At 43.9% G+C, this 21,428-nt stretch overlaps 1 protein-coding gene across 2 annotated transcripts; it reads right to left on the bottom strand.

Annotated features, from left to right (window-relative positions):
- Window positions 1–390: 390 nt before the first annotated feature.
- On the bottom strand, window positions 391–21,333 carry acvr1ba (activin A receptor type 1Ba). 2 transcript variants are annotated; one of them, XM_083770188.1, is made up of 9 exons: window positions 21,146–21,333; window positions 7,912–8,148; window positions 7,527–7,781; window positions 7,026–7,256; window positions 6,594–6,761; window positions 5,448–5,619; window positions 4,776–4,900; window positions 3,545–3,675; window positions 391–3,274 (listed from the first exon to the last, which is right to left on the bottom strand). In XM_083770188.1, exons 1-9 carry the CDS (start codon window positions 21,210–21,212, stop codon window positions 3,149–3,151), a joined length of 1,512 nt encoding a protein of 503 aa, XP_083626314.1. In that variant the 5' UTR covers window positions 21,213–21,333; the 3' UTR covers window positions 391–3,148. The 2 variants fall into 2 exon arrangements, with proteins under 2 accessions (XP_083626314.1, XP_083626315.1); XM_083770189.1 differs by having other exon boundaries at window positions 5,448–5,604.
- Between the last annotated feature and the right edge of the window lie 95 nt (window positions 21,334–21,428).

The raw sequence follows: 21,428 nt of genomic DNA, 5'->3' as shown, positions 1-21,428 counted from the left end.
TGTGTGTGTGTGTGTGTATCGGTTTACTTTAGGCCATGGTAATGATCATGCGTTTCTTATTTTACTGTCGAATTACAAGGGCCAAGTATTTGTGGACCATCTTGCTCCGTTACCATAAAAACATCCAATGTAATTACTGGCCCTGAATGTGGCACGTTTTTCTTTTCCCCTTTTTTACAAGCAGCATTTCTTTAATTTTACTCACCCCGACTACAAGATTGTAGATCAGCTATTTTTGCAATGTTTTGGCCCCCCAATAGACACTGGGTTCTATGGGTTACTCCCATCATAAAGCCTTTCCCTCAGAGACAACCAACATCTGAAGAGACCACTTAATACTACTTCAACAGAATCTGGCAAGACAACAAATGAAAGGGACAAAGCCACCAATAAGAAAAACAAAACAAAATGGTATTTATTGTATATCATCTATGTACACATTTTGAACAAAATCAGAAAAAGATTTGCATGACATGAGTTTTTGAAACCTTTTAAGTATTATTTATGAACAGGACGTCTGATGGTAAAATATACCCATGGCAACAAACCAAACATGGACAGGAGCATTTGACATTTGGTTCACTTTACAACAGTCTTCCATTGCCATCTGAGCACCGTCTCAGCTACGCTCTGCCTGCTTAACGTTTCCACCCATGTTACAGTAGCAGCAACTTGACTGGGGTATTCACGCCCAACAATCAAAAAAAAGAAAAGGGGAGGGGGGACGGGACGGGGGACAGACAGAAGTAAGTAGGCAGAGGAAAAGACAAAGTCTAAAGCCTAATTTATACTTTGTTGAGAATCACGTTGCCTTTAAAATCAAGTTTTCCGTGACACGAAACGAGTATAAATTAGGCTTAATCTACTGTAATTCACCACCTCAGTGGAGACTGAGGTCCCAGTGTTTGAGACAGCATGCATAACAAGGTATTACCATGACATTTATTCTGGTTGTGTACAGACCCCTGGTTCAAGTGTTAATAATAACGTTACATAATGCTAACATCAACCCAAATCCATGGGACAGAAAATAGTGCAGAGCCCAAGAATGACAAACTGCCAGTGTAATACTTTCATCATCTTGTCTGCAAACACAGCGTTGCAAGCAGTTAGAGAGCTGCAGACCACAATGGTAGCACGAGAGCATGTGGTTTCACTTTACATGTGTCAATCTCAGAAGGCAATGGCTCTGAATCACATTTCACATCCAACAACAGTATATGCTTGCCCTGATCGAAACTGTGACATCCATCACATATCCTTATTTAAAAAGCCATTGGCGAGATTAGAATGGAAGGTTACATTGCGGTCCTTAATATTCCAGTGTCAACAAAAAAGAAAAAAGGAGATAGCTACCACCCAGAAGACAGTAACAGATTTGGTTTTACGGAGCTCTGAAAAGAACTCAATTCCAACATATATATATAAACAAAAAGTAGCTGCAGCAAAATGAACTGGGATCAGTAGTACCACCAAACCGCTAGTGGAGTAGCAAAATGACCAAAAGAATCCAGCAGATGACAGTCCATTGCCTAGCACAGAAGAGAAACCATGCAGACGCATCAAGAAAACAGATGTCTTGTGTAGTACCATTCAAAAGTCACTGGTCAAAACAATCTGGTGCTTGTGACATAAAAAAAAAAAAAGTTTATATACAAATCATATGTACCCATCATCAGTAGTATCTAATGTCAAGAGTCGGAAAAAAAACGCAGTGTCATTTACACAAAATTATATAAAATAAAAAAATCAGTATATTCAATTGCCATTTCATACGCCTCTTATTTGCTCAGTGTGTATGATGCCATCGTCTATTGTCTGAGATTACGACGACATCCTTAAATTGAAATAGTCTATTTTTTACTTTGTCAACGTTCGGTGAAGATGTATGGAGTTACATTAAATCAGACACCGGCTCGTCACATCTCATCTCACAGTGTGTTCATCAGTTATGACAATAAAAATTATCAACAAATAAATAAGAAATAAAATCATCCCAAATACTATCCCTGCCACAATTAAAATTAAACAGGAGTGAACCACATCAAACATGTGAAAGCTGCAGGCGGCCGCTGCACATGTGATGCAGACGCTACGAGTGAGTGCAACACATTTCCGTTTCTCCGTTTCTGTGGTGCTGTTCAACGTGGGGAGAACAGCACCATCCATTAACCACTTAAACCCCAGCATCCTTATTGTGTGTGTGGGGCTCGTTGTGGCTCGTCAAGCTCACAACGAGCTTGTCAATCAGCCATTTTCAGCAAAAGCTTTCCCCCCACAATAATGAAAATTTTTAAATACACCAGTATAGAGCCCGGAGGGACTCCGGTCGCCAATATGGGGTTTAAGTGGTTGACGCTCATCTTGCCAAGTGTCCAATAAGGGATGTTTGTTGCACAAACGGCAAGCTATCCCAGATGGCGACTGGCGTGCCTGTGGTCTCTTTGAGACACAGTAGTCTGCAAAACATATGACGCCTTTTTACATGGACTGAAAGATCCCAGTAGTGCTTCAGCCTTCCCCTCCCCCCAACACATGTACACATTCACAACAAGAGAATGTGATGGTTGCCTGCAGGACAGGATATTCATTGATCTGCATTATTCTTCTTTTAACTTAACATAAAACCCACAAAACACATCTAGGAGTCTTCAGGACACGCTTTAGTCCATCGAGGTACTAATTCGTGAAATTCAGATGTAAAAAAGAATGAAACAGAATCCTGTCATTGTACAATAGCGATAATTCCTGCCATGGGAAATGAAAGAGCGGTGGGAGTGATGATGACATTAGCAGTGGTAGTGCTGTAGTGTTGAGGCCCATGGAGAAGGGTGGGGTGGAGGGCTGGGTAGGAAGAGGAGGCAGCAGTGGGAAAACACAAGGGATGGAGAAAAGGAAGAAGGGAGGGTGGTTCTCAGTAGTTTTGGCTAAAAAGGTGAGGTAGGCCTTGTCACAACTTGGAGTGTGGCTTTAAAACTGGCAGGGTTTTCACTTGCAGTCTTGTCTTTTTAGTGTTCTTTTTTATGTGTTTTTTGTGTTTTTTTCCCCCTCCTCTCAGCCCCTATACAGGAGTGTGGTGTGGTTGTGCGTCTCCAGCGTGCCTCGCTGCCCCGGCCGCTGTCGCCACCGCCCTGACCCCAACTCTCCCTCACATCTTGACATCCTCCTCCACGCTGAGCTGAGACAGAGTCTTCTTGATGCGCAGGGCGGTCAGTCTGGCTGCACCGTTGGCATACCAACACTCCCTCATGATCTTCCCCATCACACGCAGTGACTGCACAGGAGGGAGAGACAACATAAGATACACAAGCAGGTATGTTGTATGTTGTCCAGGAACTTTATTATAACTTGATCTAGGACCGAATTAGTTAGCATCTATAGACCAATCACAAGCTCAACTCCTGCTGCTGCTGCTGCTACGTGCTACACACATGGCTCAAGTTAGCACAGCATTGGTCACACAGTATGTAGGCAATGTTCAAGATATGTACACATCACTGTAGCTCTTGCCTCTGTTAAGGCATGAAGGAAAGCAATTCTATACCTCATAGCTCTGCCACCAATTGGGCACGTTGGGCCTTAGTCTCTGGTCACACACCACCTTCCTCATCTCCTCTATGGAGGGGTCAGAGGGCACCAGGTCAAAGTATGGCAGCTGGTACTCCTCGTGGATACCTGCAATTACAAGCAATAAAGCAAGTTCAAATCTCATGACATTGTCTGCGATTTGTGAGAACAGCGTGAAAGGAGACCCGTAGAATTATGATGTTTAGGCAATAATCATTCTAAACCAACACACAGCTAACCAGTTGAAGAAATCGCAGACGGAGGCTTTAACCATTGCTTTTTACGAAATATCTGAGACATTATGGTTTTCTGGAAGATGCTTCCGAAATAGCTGAAAATAACCGAAAGTAGCTGATCTATAGGTTCGTGAACCTATAGCCATTTTCGGGATGCGACATGCTTCCAAATGACCGATATCAGTCGAGGCGACTGATAACTTTAGTCCCAGTCGAGGCGACTGATAACTTTAGTCCATGTGCACAGTAGAAAGCCTGCTCAGTTCCTGGATTCAAGCTTCATCTTTTACCACTCCAGTCCAAGCAGATAAAGACAGGGTCCCCACACGTTTACCAATGAATTTTAAAAGGCCCTTCTGTTATTTTCCACCCCGTTTTCCGTGACTGTATCCCAAGTATTAGAGAGCCTTATCAGAAACAACATAACTTTAGTAACCTCTCTGTTCACCTGATGTCCAAACTGGTCTGACATATGCAGTTGGAACTTGGAAGATAAACATTATCAATGCATGCCATACTAGTATAAAATAAGGTTTTTGGCCAGGACTAGACTGAGCTATGGACATTGCTCTGTGCCCTTATGTCTCTATGCATGCAACTGTATTTTTATTTCAGTTTTTGTGTTATGTCAAATGTTTGTATATGCGTTTCATACAAGGCCGCTGGGTCTCAAGACAAATTTCAGTGCAAACTTACTATAAAGTACTATATCATATCATACTTCATTGAAATAATTAATACATAATTAATAATTCATCTAGGTTCATTAAGGCCTGGGTAACAAATGCATATTAGACACATTTTGGGATTATTCTGGGGGAAAAAACTATAATAATAAATAACACACACGCACACACTTCCAGAACTTTTCCAGGCCTGAGAAACTTTTTAGAATTTCATAACATCTCCAGGAATTTCATGACAGTGGAAGCTGTGTGTGCGCAAGTAAAACATTGTATGCATGTCTCTTACCTCCAGCATTGCAGCGGCGTGCTATCTCCCAGTACACCAGTCCCAGCGCGTAGATGTCGGCACACTTAAAGGAGTCAAAGTGCTTCATGTTGATGGTTTCATCCAGCACTTCTGGAGCCATGTACCTGGAAGGAGGTATGACACACAGAGTTAGGACATTCCTTTATTAATAAGGGCTCTGTAATTACAGTTAAATTGATGAGCTTGCTGATTTTGCGAGATAACAAGACCATTAACTAGTCATGATCACAACTCTTGATAATTTCGGGAGAAAAACAAAACAAAAACATATGTCCAAAATGAAATGTTCTACTGTTGCCGCAAAAACAAAACATGCAATTACGGTGTATGTGATGACAGCGCTAATATGGCACCATGCAAAATGCACTGGAGCTATGCAGAATTTGGCAGATCACAGAGTAATCTGTGTTTATGTCTGTGAAGGTAAACGATTAGGGCTGTCACGATTATGACTTGTCAATTAATTAATTGTCACTCAAATAATTGAGATTAACGTATGAATATAAAAAAATAAACACATTTCCGTTTGGCTTTAGGCTTCTTAAACAAAATAATAAATTGCAAAATGACTGCGATTATCTCAAGATAATAGTGATTAGGCGACTATGTAATAATAGCGACAGGCCTATGAAGGAGGAGGGAGAGCTGTACCTCTTGGTGCCCACACGCTGGTTAGGTGCGATGTCGATGGTGTCTGTGATGGACTCGTGGCGTACGGCGAGGCCCAGGTCCGCTATGGCACACATGCCGTTCTTCTTTACCAAGATGTTCTTGGACTTCAGGTCTCTGTGGGCGATGCCGGGCTTACCTGCACGAAAATGCACTGTACTGAAATTGTCAGTTTCTAAAAAACATTTACTACCCAAAACAAATCAACGGTCACCCAGTGATACAGGTACAAACAAAATGTGTTTACTGCATATACTTGCATTTGTATTGTATTTTTTTTCTTCTAGCCTCATAGTACATTGAGTTTAGACATACTCGAGTAGTTCACCCAAAAAACGACTTATTTTCGATCAATTACACATGTCATAAAGCCTTGAATTATGGAGACATTTGGAGACATTTTATTAACCCTTACAGCGCTAGCATTTAATGAAAAATTAGGATCCAATTAATATTTTTTTACCCATTAAAAAAAAAAGACAAATGGGGTTTTTCGAGTCCCAGTCCACCCGGACGGGGAATTAGCATCCACAACGTTACGTGCGTTATCGTGAACACACTAACCCAAATAAATGAATACATACAGAGATGCAATGACAGTTAAGTTGACCAAAGTTTGGCGAAAGCCCAGTGGCTGCTGCTTGCCCCCCCCAAACAGCTCTGGAGTGTAGGCTAATAATGGGGAGGAAGTTAGGAGGCCAGGGTTCCCCGTGGGATTTTATTTTTATTTTATGGGTTCACCATTAGCCGTTAGTGTTTGTCAGTTACCAATGTCTTAACGGCTAACGGTTGGACACCCCTACCTTGAATTCATGGATTTATTTTTGTTTTTGTTGCATTCCTAAGCCAATAAATTGATGACCTTGGGTGACTGCTCAGTAGGAGAGTCTCCATCATGTGAACTACTCCTTTAACAATAACAGTTTTATTCCACATTGAGCTTGAAAGCCGAGTGCACGCTAAACACTTTTTAATTTTAAGTATAGCGTTGTCCATTGTACCTTCCACTGTATACTGCCACGTAGTGGATGTCGAGTCCTGTTGTCAGTGACGTACTATTGCACTAGTATCAACGAAAGATAAGTACTACTGTCCTGGCTGGCAAATAAGATATTCTCATGAGCTTACCCTGAGTCCCGAGGATCTCCATATGCAGGTGTGCCAGGCCACTGGCAGCTGACAATGCCAGTTTGATCATGCCCTCGATGGTGACGGAGTAGTGGTTCAGGTAGTCAAAAAGAGAGCCGTGCTCATGGTAATCCGAGACCAGCCACAGCTGGGTCCATGTGCCATTATCTGACAAAGACAAAAGGGCAATGAGGAAGTCAGAGGACATAGTAAATGAACACTGACTACAGCAATTTCTGAAGCACAAGAGCCCTTTTATTTATTTATAGATAGATCTCAAGTAAAGTACAAATACCTCAAAATTGTACTTGAGTACATTTACTTAGTAGTTCCTTTCCACCACTGCGTATACAATTATGTCTAGTATCATACAGAATCACCAAAAAAGGTCCCAAGCACCTTTATTTCCCCCCCAAAATAAATGACTCTGACCTTTATTGTCTGCGGCGATGAAGCCGAGGATGTTCTCGTGGCGCAGCATGATTGTCTGGTAGATCTCGGCCTCTCGGAACCAGGAGCGCTCCTCCCTGGAGGAGAAGATCTTAACAGCTACGTCTCCACCCCTCCACTTCCCCCGCCACACCTCGCCGAAACGCCCCTTCCCTATGATCTCCTGCAGCACAATGGTCCTGGCCACGGTCCGCTGCACAAACAGAGGCAGACCTGTAGGGGGCAGTAAACGCAAACAGACACACAAAGGTTACTACTAATGACTTCCATGAATGATGAGATGCATGAAGAAAAATAAATCCATTTTACACGTTCACGGTTATAAAATAATCTGTCCACACAAAAAAAAATGAAATGGTAAAATTGCCAGCCTTTATACCTGCAGCATTAAAATGCAACAAAACAGCATTTTATCCAATAATGTCTTAGCTGCAGCAGGCCTACAGATTGACCAAGTCATTTAATTGTACTACAACTACTGACCAGAGCCTGAACCAGAGGTGGACATGTCGTAGATGAGGTCTTGCAGGGTCTTGTCCTTGGCCAGGTAGAGGTGGTCACAGGAAGGGTCCTCCACCTCCAGCCTCTGCCTGTGGCTGTATGCTCGCTGGTGATATTGGAACACAAACACGCCCACCATCAGCAGCACGCACAGGAGGAACACCGGCCCCGCGATCACGGCTACCAGCTCCACCGGCCCCCAGGGGCCCCCGGAAACCGACCCCGCTTTTGTCGGCACTGAGAGAGTTGAGAGATGGAGAAGAGGGAGGGCAGAGAACAAACAATGAAGGTGACTCACTCCAACAGATGGAAAATGAACTCTGTTCAGATGCCAGTGTTTCTGATGCGTTATTGCAGGGGGCCTCACCAGGGACCTTGAGGTCGACACTGTTGCAGAAGTCGGCGTAACAGCAGTGTGTGTTCAGCAGGCCCTCAGCGCTCTGGCAGAAAAAGGGCTGCCCAGGAGGAACGAGGCTGTCCTGGTTGATGCAGATGCGCATGTGTTGCTCCTTCCCGTCGACGTAATACGTGGAGGCCATGCAGGCACCGTCTGTCTCGCACTCATAGCCTGTCTTCTCACAGTTGGTGCAGTTACACCGCAAAGCTTTGGGCAGAGAGAGAGAGAGATAATGTTAGTGAATGAAGCACAAACAGAGCAAAATAAACTAATCACACTTGTGTGAAATGAGTGGGCCTTTATTATAAATGGGCAGGAAATGGGGCTAGAGACGGGGAGTGACACACAGAGAAGGCATTGGGATTGGGACACAAACCCGTGTCACGCTGTTGGGCTACATTGTAGCCTAGTCTGGACCACTGCTGCTAGTGGTCCAGGCCGGCCGTTTTGTCCCGCTGGATCGATTAAAAAAAGATGGTCATGTCTGTTGGTTCATCCATCAAACACCTTGTTCCTAAACAAGATATCTTGAAAACTACTAGCTGGGGTACTATGGAATTTGTTGTACTCTTTCATGCTCCAGGCTGGAAGATGTACCCTTGTGATTTTAGTGAGCCATGGCCTTTCCTCCAGCAAAACCCAGGCCACAACATCCACTTGCACACAAGTATCTCAAAATCTGCTGCATTTGATCATTTGTCTGTAAGAGAAAAAAAACATATACGCCATGATGTGTTATTTATCACTCCTGATTTATCATACTCGTTCCAATGCCTAGCAGTAGTGGTTATAAACCTGTACAGTTCTCAAATAGGTCCAGCAGGTGGCATGTTAACCCCACAACCCCAAACCTGCATCATGACAACTATTCAGTGTCCTGTTCTGTGGCACGGCATGTATGGCGTGCAGACACAGAGCCTGGAGTTTAGCAGCAGCCAGACAGCCCTGGCGGCCCTGAAATCAGATCCTCCACTGCAGATGAACCCAAACACACTGGGTGGAGATGGACCTGCCCAGTGGGACAGACAAAGTGAAACCCAACAAGGGGAGAGGGCTACTGCCAAATCCCCAATGCAGCATTTCTGCTCGCTTTCTCTCCTCCCGTCTCGCTCTCGCTCTCTTTTCAGACTGAGAGTGAGATGCCGCCGTTAATGAGACAGGATTTTATTAAAACACAAAACACACTCCTGCATGGGGACCTATTAAAGCTGACTCAATGGGACTCCCGCTGCCACCATAATAAACAATGGTGGTCTATCTACACACTTAAATGAGGTTAGAGTCAGTAAGTCTGTGCGACTCTGCTACATCTAAATCGGAAACAGAGTAGGTTGAGCAACTTAGGAGGGCACAGCGCTGCACACTTGATTAGATTTGGAGTGAAATGTGATTTTGAGTCATGGCGCATATGCTTCTCATTCAAACTAAGGTTAACACAAATGACTTCTTCCTGGATTCTCCACTCACAAATAAACTATGAAGCAAAGGCCAGGCAAGGATGGTTAATTGGTTACCGGGGGATAGCTTTTTCCATGGACAGAACTCCAGAATTGATCGATTGAAAACTGTCAAAAACGGTGTAAACGGCACGGAAGTACAGGAAACACTTTGGCTGAAAAAGGTTAACACAAACAAGTCCTGGGGACTCATTTCCATCATGGTCCTAAGAGGAACCCAGTGGTAAATGAACTCAACTGCCTGACTGATAACAGTGTCTTTGAGTGAAGTGTGATAGGGCCAAGAGCTGATCCTCATTCAGAACAAAGCCCAGACCACTCACTAATCACCCTCTGGACATGGCAAAGTCAAGACCGCAGAACAAGTGGCAACTGGCAACTCATTTAAAACGCAAGGAGGAGACAAAGAACAGGGTGGATTTTCTGTCCTCGTTTAACCCATTAAAACCAGGAATTGCGGGAAAGCATCTGTCATTTTAGATTTTTGCGTTGGCTATTCAAAATAGCAGATATATTATATAAGCTTTTTGAAACATTTGAAAAAATCTTGAAAGTGTGTGAACTACGGATTTAGAAGACATTTGTAGAATTGGCCTCAGGTCTGGGGTTAACAAAAAAAAGAAAAAAAGCTCAGCATTGGTTGGACCCTTGACAATCCATGGCAGTGAGAGAAAGAAAAGGTTTTTTCAGGAGAGGGAGGATTCCACTAATCCTCTGTCTTTTCCTGTGGGTCTCTGTGACCAGATGAGATGAGATCACTCGTCTCCCATTTGTCCCGAGCTAGCTCCTCTCTCAAAAGATCTCAATGGTTTTTCACCGCTGGCTCCTTGGGAGCCATTTAGCCGTCACACAGTCAGGCTTTTGTCTCTCCTACCAAAATCACGCCTCGCGCTCGCTTGGCACACAGATTGCACCATTGCCTGCGAGCAACTTCCAAGTGTCCAAAACCACAAGCCCTAGTGTCATCTGGGTGGTTCCCACACACTACAACTGTGGGAGTTTGCATTGTGGTGTGTGAGTGTATGTTTGCATGTAGTGTGTGTTTGCTGATGATACGTCTGTGCTTGTCCATCGAGCGGTAACTGGAATTATGAAAAGGGGGTGGAGGGGTGAGTTCATCAGTGTCAAGGGAGTTCTAATCTGTGTGATGGTTAACTGTGCGTGTGTGAGAGAGAACCAGCGTTTGTGTGTATATGTGTCTCTTTTTTGTAAATGCCTCTCCCCTGGACCCGAGCGGGAAAGTGGCAGGAACTTTTGGTGGAGCGCGTCCAAGTCCCCTACGGTTCGCATGCAGATGGAATTTCCTGCAGATTACAGAGAGGTGAAGCAGACAGGGCCTGATAAAGGGAGAGAAAAACAAGCCCTGTGCCACATCCCACTAATGTGCAGCCTAATGGAGCAAACAGTCTCACTTAAAAAGAAAAAGCAGAGCGGGACTGGATTAAGCTACACTACGCCGACTGACCGTCCAATCCGGAAGTCTCAACAGACGACCTCTTCGGTACAGCTTCTGTTTTCATGGCATATGTCCATTTACAGTGGACAGAGACGTTAAGAGCTGGGAAGTATATTATAAAATTGTGGATTTAACAACATTTAGAGGAAAGACACTATTGGACCTGTATTGAATAACGATGTCTGCTCCACAGTCCTCATACTGGAATGGAACACATGAGGTCACAAACATGCGGTCAGCTGAGATTATGATGGCAGTTATCATTCTTAAATTGCTCGCCAGCTAAGCTTGATCATCATTTCGTGGCATCAATATTTTTGGAGAAATACAAAGAAGAGGATATTTTTGATACAATATATTATTGATCCCCTCATCAGAAGAACAATGGGATTTAGGCTGAAAACAGGCATATTTTCCATTTACGTTTCCAACAGTCCCTCCTAGTCTACTACTAAAAATACATAATCTCCCCTTACTGTCTTAACTGTTTACTGTAGGCCTATTTATGCACATGAACACGAATCATTCTGTGTGTTTTGGACCCAGACAGTGGCAACCCTGAACATCATTCTGCATGGATTGGGCCCAAACAACGCTGATCAGTTCATGTCAAAAGACCCAAACTTCCACAGACACCAGCATGGTTCTGGGAAGCAATCTCATTGCACGCGTTTCTCACATGGCCGATTGCCATCTGGTGGAGGCAACAGCGGCTGTATTTTCTCAACTTATTCCCCCCCCAACTACTGACATAATAAAGCCATGAAATGACCACCATTACTCTGAAAGTATGGAAATGGTTCCAGATCATTTGTACACTCTGAGTTAGACCCACACTGTAAGGATCCATTTTGAACCCCCTCAAGAAACCCTGACGGACCCCACTTTGAGAACCACAGTCCTAGATTTTGTTTTAGGGGCACTAGCCCCTCCAACGTCTGGCTTTCAGAGACATGGCGTCATGTAGCAGCCAAGTCTATGGACCTTTAATATCTTATTCATGCTCCCCCAAACATCTGCAAGCCCCCAAAAATCAGCATGCCCCTCGTGACGGCATGTGGCCGATAATACAAGCCCCTCTCTTGACACAAACTGAGGGGCTATCGGATCGGTTCTATCAGTCGATCGACTCGACTGATAGTCAAGTTATGGGTATCGGAATTGGGAAGAAAAAACTGGCATCCTTAAATGGTGGCCAACAGTCGTGGTTCGAGAGCACTGCACAAAAAACACACGGAAACTACTGTATTATATAATGTTTAGAGAATTCTTCATAAAAGTTACTGCAGTCAGGCAGGACTGATCATCCTCCTCGGGTAGAACTTACATGCTGTGCTATTTGAAGAGGATCAACACAGGAGAAACCAGAAAGTGACAGAGAACACTGTCAGACTGGTAACTGTATCCAACCAGTCAAGAATTGCTCTGGCTTCTAATTCTAAACCCTGCCATCTCCTGTCTATGGATTGACACCCCACACAATAAATGTTGCTGTGCTCCATAAAGTAGTTACGTTATGGATAATTTGGATTGCGATATTAACATAATGTTAAACTTAACATGATACTGTGATATCCTCACAGTTCAAACAAATATATACCTTTAAAGTATATATTTACCCAACAGTGTAAAAGGAGCCGTTGTGTTAAAGTAGCTATAAGCAATAATATGTTAAACTTTTAATGACTTCTTCTGTATTCAGAGTCAGCAATGACTAAAACATTTAGTCTCTGACACATCTAGGGGCCACAATGTGCATTCAAAGATTTTCCTAGAAGCTTTGTCATTGGTCAAAGAAAACCTGGTCGAAATGATTAACCAATTAGGAAGTAGACAGGCCATGACAACGCTTCTAGGAAAATCTTTGAATGCATATTGCGGACCCTAGATGTGTCAGACAAAATAAATGTTGGGGAGCTTTTTACCCATTGCTGGCTCTCTGAATACCAAAAAAATAAAGTCATACATTTTTTTTGACATTATTGCTTATAGCAGCTTTAATAGAGAACAGGTTACTTATTAAATCAAACTTTTTTATATTTCACCATTGGCATCAGTGTAAATTAAAACCTAAAACACTAATAAAGCCAGTCGTCCATGCCATTTGACGTGCTGTGATGTAAACTCCCCCCAATAAAAGACCATAGGTATTTACTACTCCAGTAATGGCGTTTTGTCCGACTTCCTCAACAACAGGCTGTTCGTCGCAAATGCAAATCTCTTTCTCAGCCACAGCCTGGTTCAACTTTCCCCAACTGAAACAACATGCAGGCCAGGGCAGGTACACCGTCCGATTACCATAGTTCCTCCAACACTCTTAGCATAAATTGTATTTTGCAAGTTCTCAAATAGAAACGTCACACAAATCTATCTCATCAACGTTTTTCTAATTCAAGATTTCCTTTTTTGTTAAAAAAAAAACGTAACGGTGGGCAAGACTCTCCAACATCGGGATCGGACCCAAAACTCTGATCAATGGTCGCCGGCCGCCGGGCTCTAAACATCACTTTATCAACTCTGGCCTGATCAGAGCAATAACAAACATGAAGACAGACAGACTAGTGCTACACAGATCTCATTCAGGAGCAATGAGACTGTGTGTGTGTGTGTGTGTGTGTGTGTGTGTGTGTGTGTGTGTGTGTGTGTGTGGTGGGACAGATGGTACACAGGCAGACAGACCGAAGCCCAGGAAGGAAACCAAACATGGCTGAAAACACACATTCCCTTCCTCAAGTCTGCTGTGCATAGTTTGTGGTCTACCAAGAGTTTGGATTGTGGCATGTCATCTCTGTCTTCATGGCCTGCGCTCAACTACTCCATCCATGTATGCTACTTCCACACAAACCAGCAGCAGCACAATTCCAAAGAACATGATGTGATTTCATCGTAATGGCTTGTGCCAGAAATAAATGGAAACGGAAAGCTCTTTTCTGAGAGAAAGAACACTGGCATATCACCCATTCGAATAATGGGCAAATAAGGAATCATCACCCACCAGCATTTACTCAAATGCGATGTTGTTTGCATAGTGCTCTGCATATCTCACCGGATTCAGCATCTCTTGTAAAAAGATTTACAAAGCTCGACTTGCGGGACTAATATCTAGCCTAAATACACATGGATCTGAGGAGAGGACCGGCGTGTGGTTTTTGAGTGAACTCTGCTCTTGAATCCACATAATTGGTGGCCTTACACTGGGCCTTTGTGTGGAGATTAGGCCGACATGTGGAGGGATTGGACTGGCCCTGTCTGAACAAAGAGCAGAGCGAAGCCGCAGGGGTGGGTGGGTGCGAGAAGCATAAAGGGGGAGGAGCCACAACTCAGGAAGGAAAAGGGGGTAACAGTAACAACCCCCCACTTCTGTTTTAGGGCTGCTTATGGCCAGACAGGAACGGTGGTGCGGGTGTCAAATTTGCGACGACGACTGGTTAAGGGGGGGGGACGGGACGGGGGGGACCTTATGGCAACTCCCACCCGCAATAGGGTTTTGTCCCAAGTGACCAGCTGTAGCCATCATTAAAGCCCAGTCTAGACTTTGACTTAGGGGGGAGGGGGAAAATGGGACAAGGGAAAGGGGAACAAGAGAGAATGCAGCACATAGAGAAGTGGTTTGAGCTGCTAGTGTGAAGTTCCTATCATTCCGTTCGTGTCGAGACAGGAAATGGCAGACACAGTGAGGAAGGGATTAATAAAACATCATTCCCATAACCAGCGCTTCCCTAATTTGGAGGAGAAGAAAGCAGAGTGGGAGATGCTAAAAACCACAATAGTGTTATCTTTAAGCAGCCTCTGACCTCCATGACTGTGTTGTTAGGGTGTTACTCAGACCTACTCACATGGAGCAACTCTGTCACAACAGAGGTGAACCATCCAGTGTGATAAGATGAAGTCACTGGAAAATATTTCAAGGCCCTCTTGGTGCTGAACAGTGGGGGGAGGGTCTTGGTGCTGAACAGTGGGGGGAGGCAAGGTTACACAAACAGTGATTTTCCGGGGGCTAAGGGAGAGCAGCCAGGGAGAGGGAGAGAAACAGTCGCTGCATGCATGGCGTGTACCGGGAGCAGAGCACCATTACCAAAATGCATTGGCTGAAATTAGATCCATACAGATACCAGACTGAGAGCTGATCAAGACAAGCAGACGCCACCAGACTGCACGAGTCACGGACACACACACACGCACACATCTGCCCTAATCAATGCTGGGGAAAGAGGAAAGTCATTACCTTTGTCTGCATCCCAGGGTCAGATTACTGATGTGATTCTGATGTAAAGCCTCTGGGGCTGAGCCACTCGTACTATATCTCTACCAACCACTACCCTCAGGGCTACCTCCTTCATCCTGCCTACCCAACCCCCCGCCATGGCTGCCCGGCTGGATGAATTCAAAGGCATATCAGTGAAAGCATGGGCTCAAGCTAGGCTTTGAGCAGGTGTTCAAATTCTCAAACTGGTATACGGAATCGCCTGCAGAATATCCCGGCTATAGCTTAGTTAAGCTATAAAACTATATGTTTTTGTCTTCCGCATTCATCTTCACAAGCATAGAGCCCGTTTAACACTGTAAATAATACAGGTGAGACGGCTCGCTGTCTTAAATTAAGATTTAAGACCTACACATTTTGGCTGATACGATATGGTGTTAGTCTGGTAAGCAAATAAAACTAATTATATTTATATAAATGGGATATATACTTTTACCTAGAGAACCTTTAAGGAAAGCTAACATTTGAAATATTTCAGGTAAATATTCAGTTTCACAGATCCTGCCCTTCAAATGTATTTCTCGTGCTACTTAAATTTTACAAGCTAGAAGCATGTGAGCTCTTTGGAAGAACTGACAAAATAGATGAGGACATTGTATGAAATGAATGGGCACTGAGACAATCAAATCTGTATGGTGTTGGCAGGAGTGTTGACCAGAACACTACTTTTTAAACTTGAAAGCGTTGTTGGACATTTTCTCTGCAAAGCTCCACAGGTTGGTTTTCATGATACTATATTACAAATATGTTCTTTCAAAACAATGTTAAGATAGGTCCATGTCAAGTTGGGGGTGCAGCCAGCTGCCCACATCTATTTTAGTGTTGTGAATGAAGCATGAAATGCGAGCCTATTTATTTGCGTTTTGCTTCGATCAAAAATTCAAAAAGGGTGGCTCGTGTGGCAAGATTGCATAATAACACATACATAAGGATAGTCCTTCTTGCAGCTGACCCAGGTTCGAATCCCAACCGAGGCCGTTTGCTGCATGTCATCCCCTCATGACCTTCCTATCACTCGCTCACTATCAAAACGAAAGCTGCAGAAAATACATTTGCTTTTTCAGAAAGGTAATTTGAGAATTGTGAAAAGGAAGGGATGTCCGCACACCGTTTCACTGCTCCCAGGGAAATGTCTTTATTGGTACAACGTTTCGACCCATGTGGGTCTTCGTCAGGTTTGACGAGCACCTGTAGAATTTCTGGAGATGTGCGTGCTTCCTGTTGGATCCTATCTCCAATTTGATAATTGCCAACAAGCCAACATTTCTTTGATGTATACATTTGGGGGAATGTGCATCAGATTGAGTGACAGAATCGGTCTGGTCGACTCTGGTGTCTCTACTTATTAAGCCCTGGCTCAAGTATGTGTGTAAACGAATAGTATAATAATGCTAAAAACTATTATAGATTAGGGATGGGAATTATCGATTGATACGTTTTGATAACCTTATCGATCGATTAACCGGTTAGTTGATAAGTATCTTAATTTTCTAACATAATCTACACTTTGCTGACATAGTATATCAGATATACAGAAAGAATACAAAAGGCATATTATATTCTTAATCAAATATTTTATTTGACCATTTGCAATACAGGGCCAGGCAACAGCATCCTTGTTTTGAATTTGAATACAATTAAATGAAAACTGTCACATCACAAAAGCAGACGTTTCTGTGGCTACCAAGGTTTCTCTAACCGGCCCACGTGTGCGTTCCTCAACACGCGCAGACAGCACAGAAAACCACCCAATGATAGAACCGCAGATGTTTTTATAATTTATTAACAGTTAAGTTTAATTGATTAATTTCTTAACAGAGATTAATGATTAACTGTTACCATCCCTAATTAGGATTATATGGCCATGTTATTGGGATCGTTTTTGGGGGTGGGCTGGCTTATTTCTCTCACGAGAGTTGGCAACACTGTGCCAAACCCTGGATCTTGGCATTCGATGTAGAACAGAGGTAGACTGCACACCTTTCAGCACAGAGCAGGTCTAATCTACATTCCAATAGGTACTAGGATGATACCTTTAATGATTCAAAAACCAAAACAAACAAATCAAACCTGTACAAACTACAAAGACATGGAATGGAGGACAGGTATCAGGTTTAAGACATTAACTCGCATAGCTACCAGATCTGTCTAGGTGTACAGTAACCTAATTACATTAAAATAATTTCAGAAAAAAGGCGTACAGCATCTGCTGACAAAATGAACGCCCTTGCTTGCACAGTTGCACACCGACTCCAGCAAGCAGCAACAACTTCTACATTTTTTTTGGTTGATGAGAACAAAGTGGCCAGAGTAAATAAACGGCAAGGAAAAGTGGGACAAGCAAAGGTGACCGGTAGGCTCTGAGTTGTGGGAGGAACGCCTTGTGGTCCGACAGCAGCAGGCCTAATAGTGGAGCCGGGTCAGTCGGAGGCTATGATGTCTGCTCCAGCAATTAGGACCCCATGCCTCCGGGCCAGCGGAGGTCATTAGCCGCACTGGTCATTATGGGGTGTGTGTGTGTGTGTGTGTTTGGGGTGGTGAGACAACTCTGACCCAATGCTGGCCCAATGCCATGCAGTCCCAAATGCTGTTAAACAAACGATGATCATGCATTGGTAACTGAACATCAATGATAATACCACCACCACCAATTGGCAGAACACGAGCAACCGAAATGTTTTCACATGACTTCCTGGATGCTTGTGGGAGGCCTCTGTAGCTAAATTGTGGATAAAAGTATGAACAGCAAAGCTCCAGTAGCTAAAACAACAATATTTAGAGAGACGGGAATGGCACAGAACACACTCCAACCCCTGGAGCATAGTTGAGAACAGCAGTCACTTCTTCAGCATGTGGCAAAATGGTCTATTTATGCCCTCCTCTTTAAGAATTCTATTCTTCATACAAAAATTAAATACATTTTTCAATCCTTTACTGTACATTCCCTTTGCTTGATTCTAATAGTACAACACATTTATGACTTTTTACAGGTATACTATACAGCACTTCCAGGTTCCAGCTGAGTTGTACAGAATGCGCACCAGATACGGTTTTCCTCCTTACAGGTTTTGTAAATTAGGGACTTCTGCCTGGTTATACTCACTCACCTTCTCTTTAATTACACATTGGGGGAGTGACAAAAGGTAGGCAGGAGTACTGGCTGGAATTTACAACAGCCGGACTACATAAAGAACCTGAGGGAAAGCCCGAGTGTTCAACCAAAGAGCTTCCTCTGACCCAGCAAAACACAATCCGTTCTAAAGTCTTCCTCACCTCCCCAGGGTGACAGAGGGCAAACGGAAGCAGAAGTGGGTCCACAGATAACAAAGTACAGATTAAATTCTGATAATGCACCCAGGTCTATTGTATATGAGAGAGTAAAACGAGAGAGGCAGAGAATAAGAGGGACGCGCCCTGCCCCACGGCACTCGATGTAGTTTACAGTGCTCATATTGCACTGCTTCTCTGTTCAGTCCCGACTGCGTCACACAGGCATGTGTATGGCCTGCATCAGAAAAGTTGTCAACAGCACATGATAGATCTGTCAAACCTTATGAGCAAACTAGAATTCCCATGCCGTCATAAACTCATCAATAGGTTGAAATCTGTGTCCGCCTAAAATACTTTTGGGTTTTGTCTGGTTTCAGCCCCGTCATGGTGTAATCCATTATGTGGTGTGAAACTGTGGCTCCAGACAGACTCACGGGCCTCGTTGCACTGCACAGCAGCCTCGACCAGCTGGACAAACCCATCATCAGCCCCGTCTCCTTGGGCCACATAACCCCCCCCCCCACACACACACTTTCTCTCTCACACTTCACTGTAAAGTTGGAGAGTAACCCAGCCAAACAAAGTAACAGTCCACTATTGTGCGATTGCAGCATGGAGTCATGGACTCTCTTTATTTTCCCCATGTATCTTAACATGATTAATTGACCAACCTTGGTGGTGTACCGTGCCCTTATCTAAACCTAGCGGGGGAGGACTTCTTATCTCAAGATTCTTGGAAGGAGGATGACTCATCGATTGAGACACAATATACATACTAAGATGGATGGCACAACATTCACTCTGGATATTTACACTGGCTGCTAGGGTTAATTTCTTTTTTTGACATTTTCAGTTCTCACTTCTCTCCTTTGTGGCAAGTTGCAACAAGGCAAGGCAGCTTCAAATGCGAAGATCACAGGCAGAGCAGAAGAACGTCATGTCCCTGTGTCTCAAATAAAAACCCTTTGAGACTAAATGGAAAAGTGAGATGAACCTCTGGAGAAAGTCACAAATCAGTACAAAAACAACATTCCCACAGCAGTATGTGTCTGCGTATTAGTAGTTTTGGGCTTGTTTTTCTGTTAAGTTGCTTGTAAATATTGGTAGTTTGGGCTTGTTTCTTAAGTGTAGTTTAGTTTGAACCCACTTCCTAATGGTTAAACCAATGGTTCTCAAACATTTTCATGTCAAGTAGGCCCCCAAATTAATATGGATTTGTTCACCGACCCCCATCTGAAAAAATGTTGTGCCAGGGACCACCACCATACATCATGCGTGTATTTAAAAGGTTTCAAAAATAGGAATTTGTCAATTATTTTCTAGATTAAAAATAAGTAAATAGCAGATCTACAAGCTCACAGCGCATTTTCAAAAAGCTTTGTGTGTAGTTGCTTCTGTTGGGCTTGTTTTAGAGCTGGTTGCTCGTTTCTCCCGCAAAACCATATGCCTGTAATACAGATCTCTCACTTCATTTATTCTGTGGAGTTGAGCATCAGCTGTTCGGTGCAGACAGACAGGGGGAATGAGACTATGGTAGCCCCATAACTGGCGCCTGAAAGGACCCCACTTGCCACATTTCCATCACAATGAACCCAGACCTCAACTCCGACTTCTGTCTGGGCCGGCTGAATGCATGGTTGTTGTCACCCTATGCCAGCATTCACTTTCTGCTGGAGGCCACTAAAGCGCCCCTTTCTCTGGTCCTTTTTACAAATGGACACCCAATGGAGGGGGGTCCACCACTGCCACAGCACCACTGTTTACTTGCACAACCACATTTTGTCCAGTGAAGAGGGCCCCATTGAGTGGTTTCCCCCCTTCAATGCGACGTTGACAACACTGGGGAATATTGTGACTGATAATATTGGGCAAGATATCAGCCATATAGGCTTAGGCTTTACAAAACAATATCATATCGTCTTGTAGCCGCTACAAGACGATATGATATTGTTTTGTAAACATCAAGCACAACATCCCGGCCACAGATAACTTTGACAACAACAGAAGGGAGACGGCAGGCGTGTGTGTATGGATAATATTGCCCTGTTAGAAACACTACAGACTTTGTTTTCCGATTGCATCCAAAAACAAAGATACGGACGGATTACTTATTATTTATAACTAGCAGCCCGTCGGCAACGTGCATGTAGTATCGTTTATTATTTATTGTCCAGCACAACATTACATTGGGTAGATAATACTTGGACCGCAATGAAGCATTTTTGTTTACGACTCACACCCAGCAAATATAAAGCTTTACTACTGCTCTAGCGTACAAGTTAGATTAATTAGCAAGCTAGCTGAAGTTAGCTGCTGAAACCAAACAGTCCTGTGTTCGATCGCTGGTTGGCGTGGTGCCTCGAAACAAATGTTTTTGGTATAATAAGACACTTTTATGTTGATACTTCTAATTCCACAAGGCAAGTAGTAAAAAATGACATGAAAAAAAGGTCTCCAGCCCAGGAGAGTCACTCTCTCCGTCTCACTAACAAAAAGATTAACACGTTTAACGGGCCAAGACAGACAGACAAGACAGAACCGGACTAGTGTCTGATTTATGCTACAATCAGCAGTCGTTTAACGTGCACGGGGCACGGGCTAGCTTAGATAACGTTAGCCACCATATACATTAACACACAGAGCAGCGCCATGATGATGAGCGACAACAGGCGATGCCCGCCCCGGTCGGTGAAAACACCGAGACACAAAAGAGGTTAGTTCCTTCCAACCCGCCCCGGCGTCCAAAACTGAACTTACCGTCGCCGACGGCCGCCAGCCCGGCCAGGGCCAGCAGCAGCGCTAGGGTCGTTGGTTTTACAGTCATTTCTTCTTCTGAATTCCCATCTTCTTACACGTGAAAATGCGTTTTTTTGTATGTGTCTCTCGTTATCAACACCGCCGACGGAGCAGCGACCTGAAACACAACCACAACCACAAACCGACCACACATCTGATCTGATCACACACACAGCAGCCAACCAGGCCAGTGACGTCGTTTTAAGGGGGCGTGCGTGCGTTTTTAAAGGGGAGGTCGCTTGCC

The sequence above is a fragment of the Protomyctophum parallelum genome, assembly GCF_964188405.1.
Source record: "Protomyctophum parallelum genome assembly, chromosome: 7".
NCBI classification, from domain to species: Eukaryota; Metazoa; Chordata; class Actinopteri; order Myctophiformes; family Myctophidae; genus Protomyctophum; species Protomyctophum parallelum.
The sequence above is the reverse complement of the archived record's forward strand: the minus strand, read 5'-3'. Positions and strand labels throughout refer to the sequence as shown.

What these genes read in the sequence shown, in the direction of transcription:
- acvr1ba (XM_083770188.1), bottom strand. Translation starts at nt 21,212, where the DNA reads ATGACTGTAAAACCAACGACCCTAGCGCTGCTGCTGGCCCTGGCCGGG. An exon ending in CATCGCCGCAGACAATAAAG is followed by an intron (nt 6,762 to 7,025) that starts GTCAGAGTCATT and finishes TGTCTTTGTCAG; the next exon opens with ATAATGGCACATGGACCCAG. An exon ending in GGAGATCCTCGGGACTCAGG is followed by an intron (nt 5,620 to 6,593) that starts GTAAGCTCATGA and finishes ATTTCAGTACAG; the next exon opens with TGCATTTTCGTGCAGGTAAG.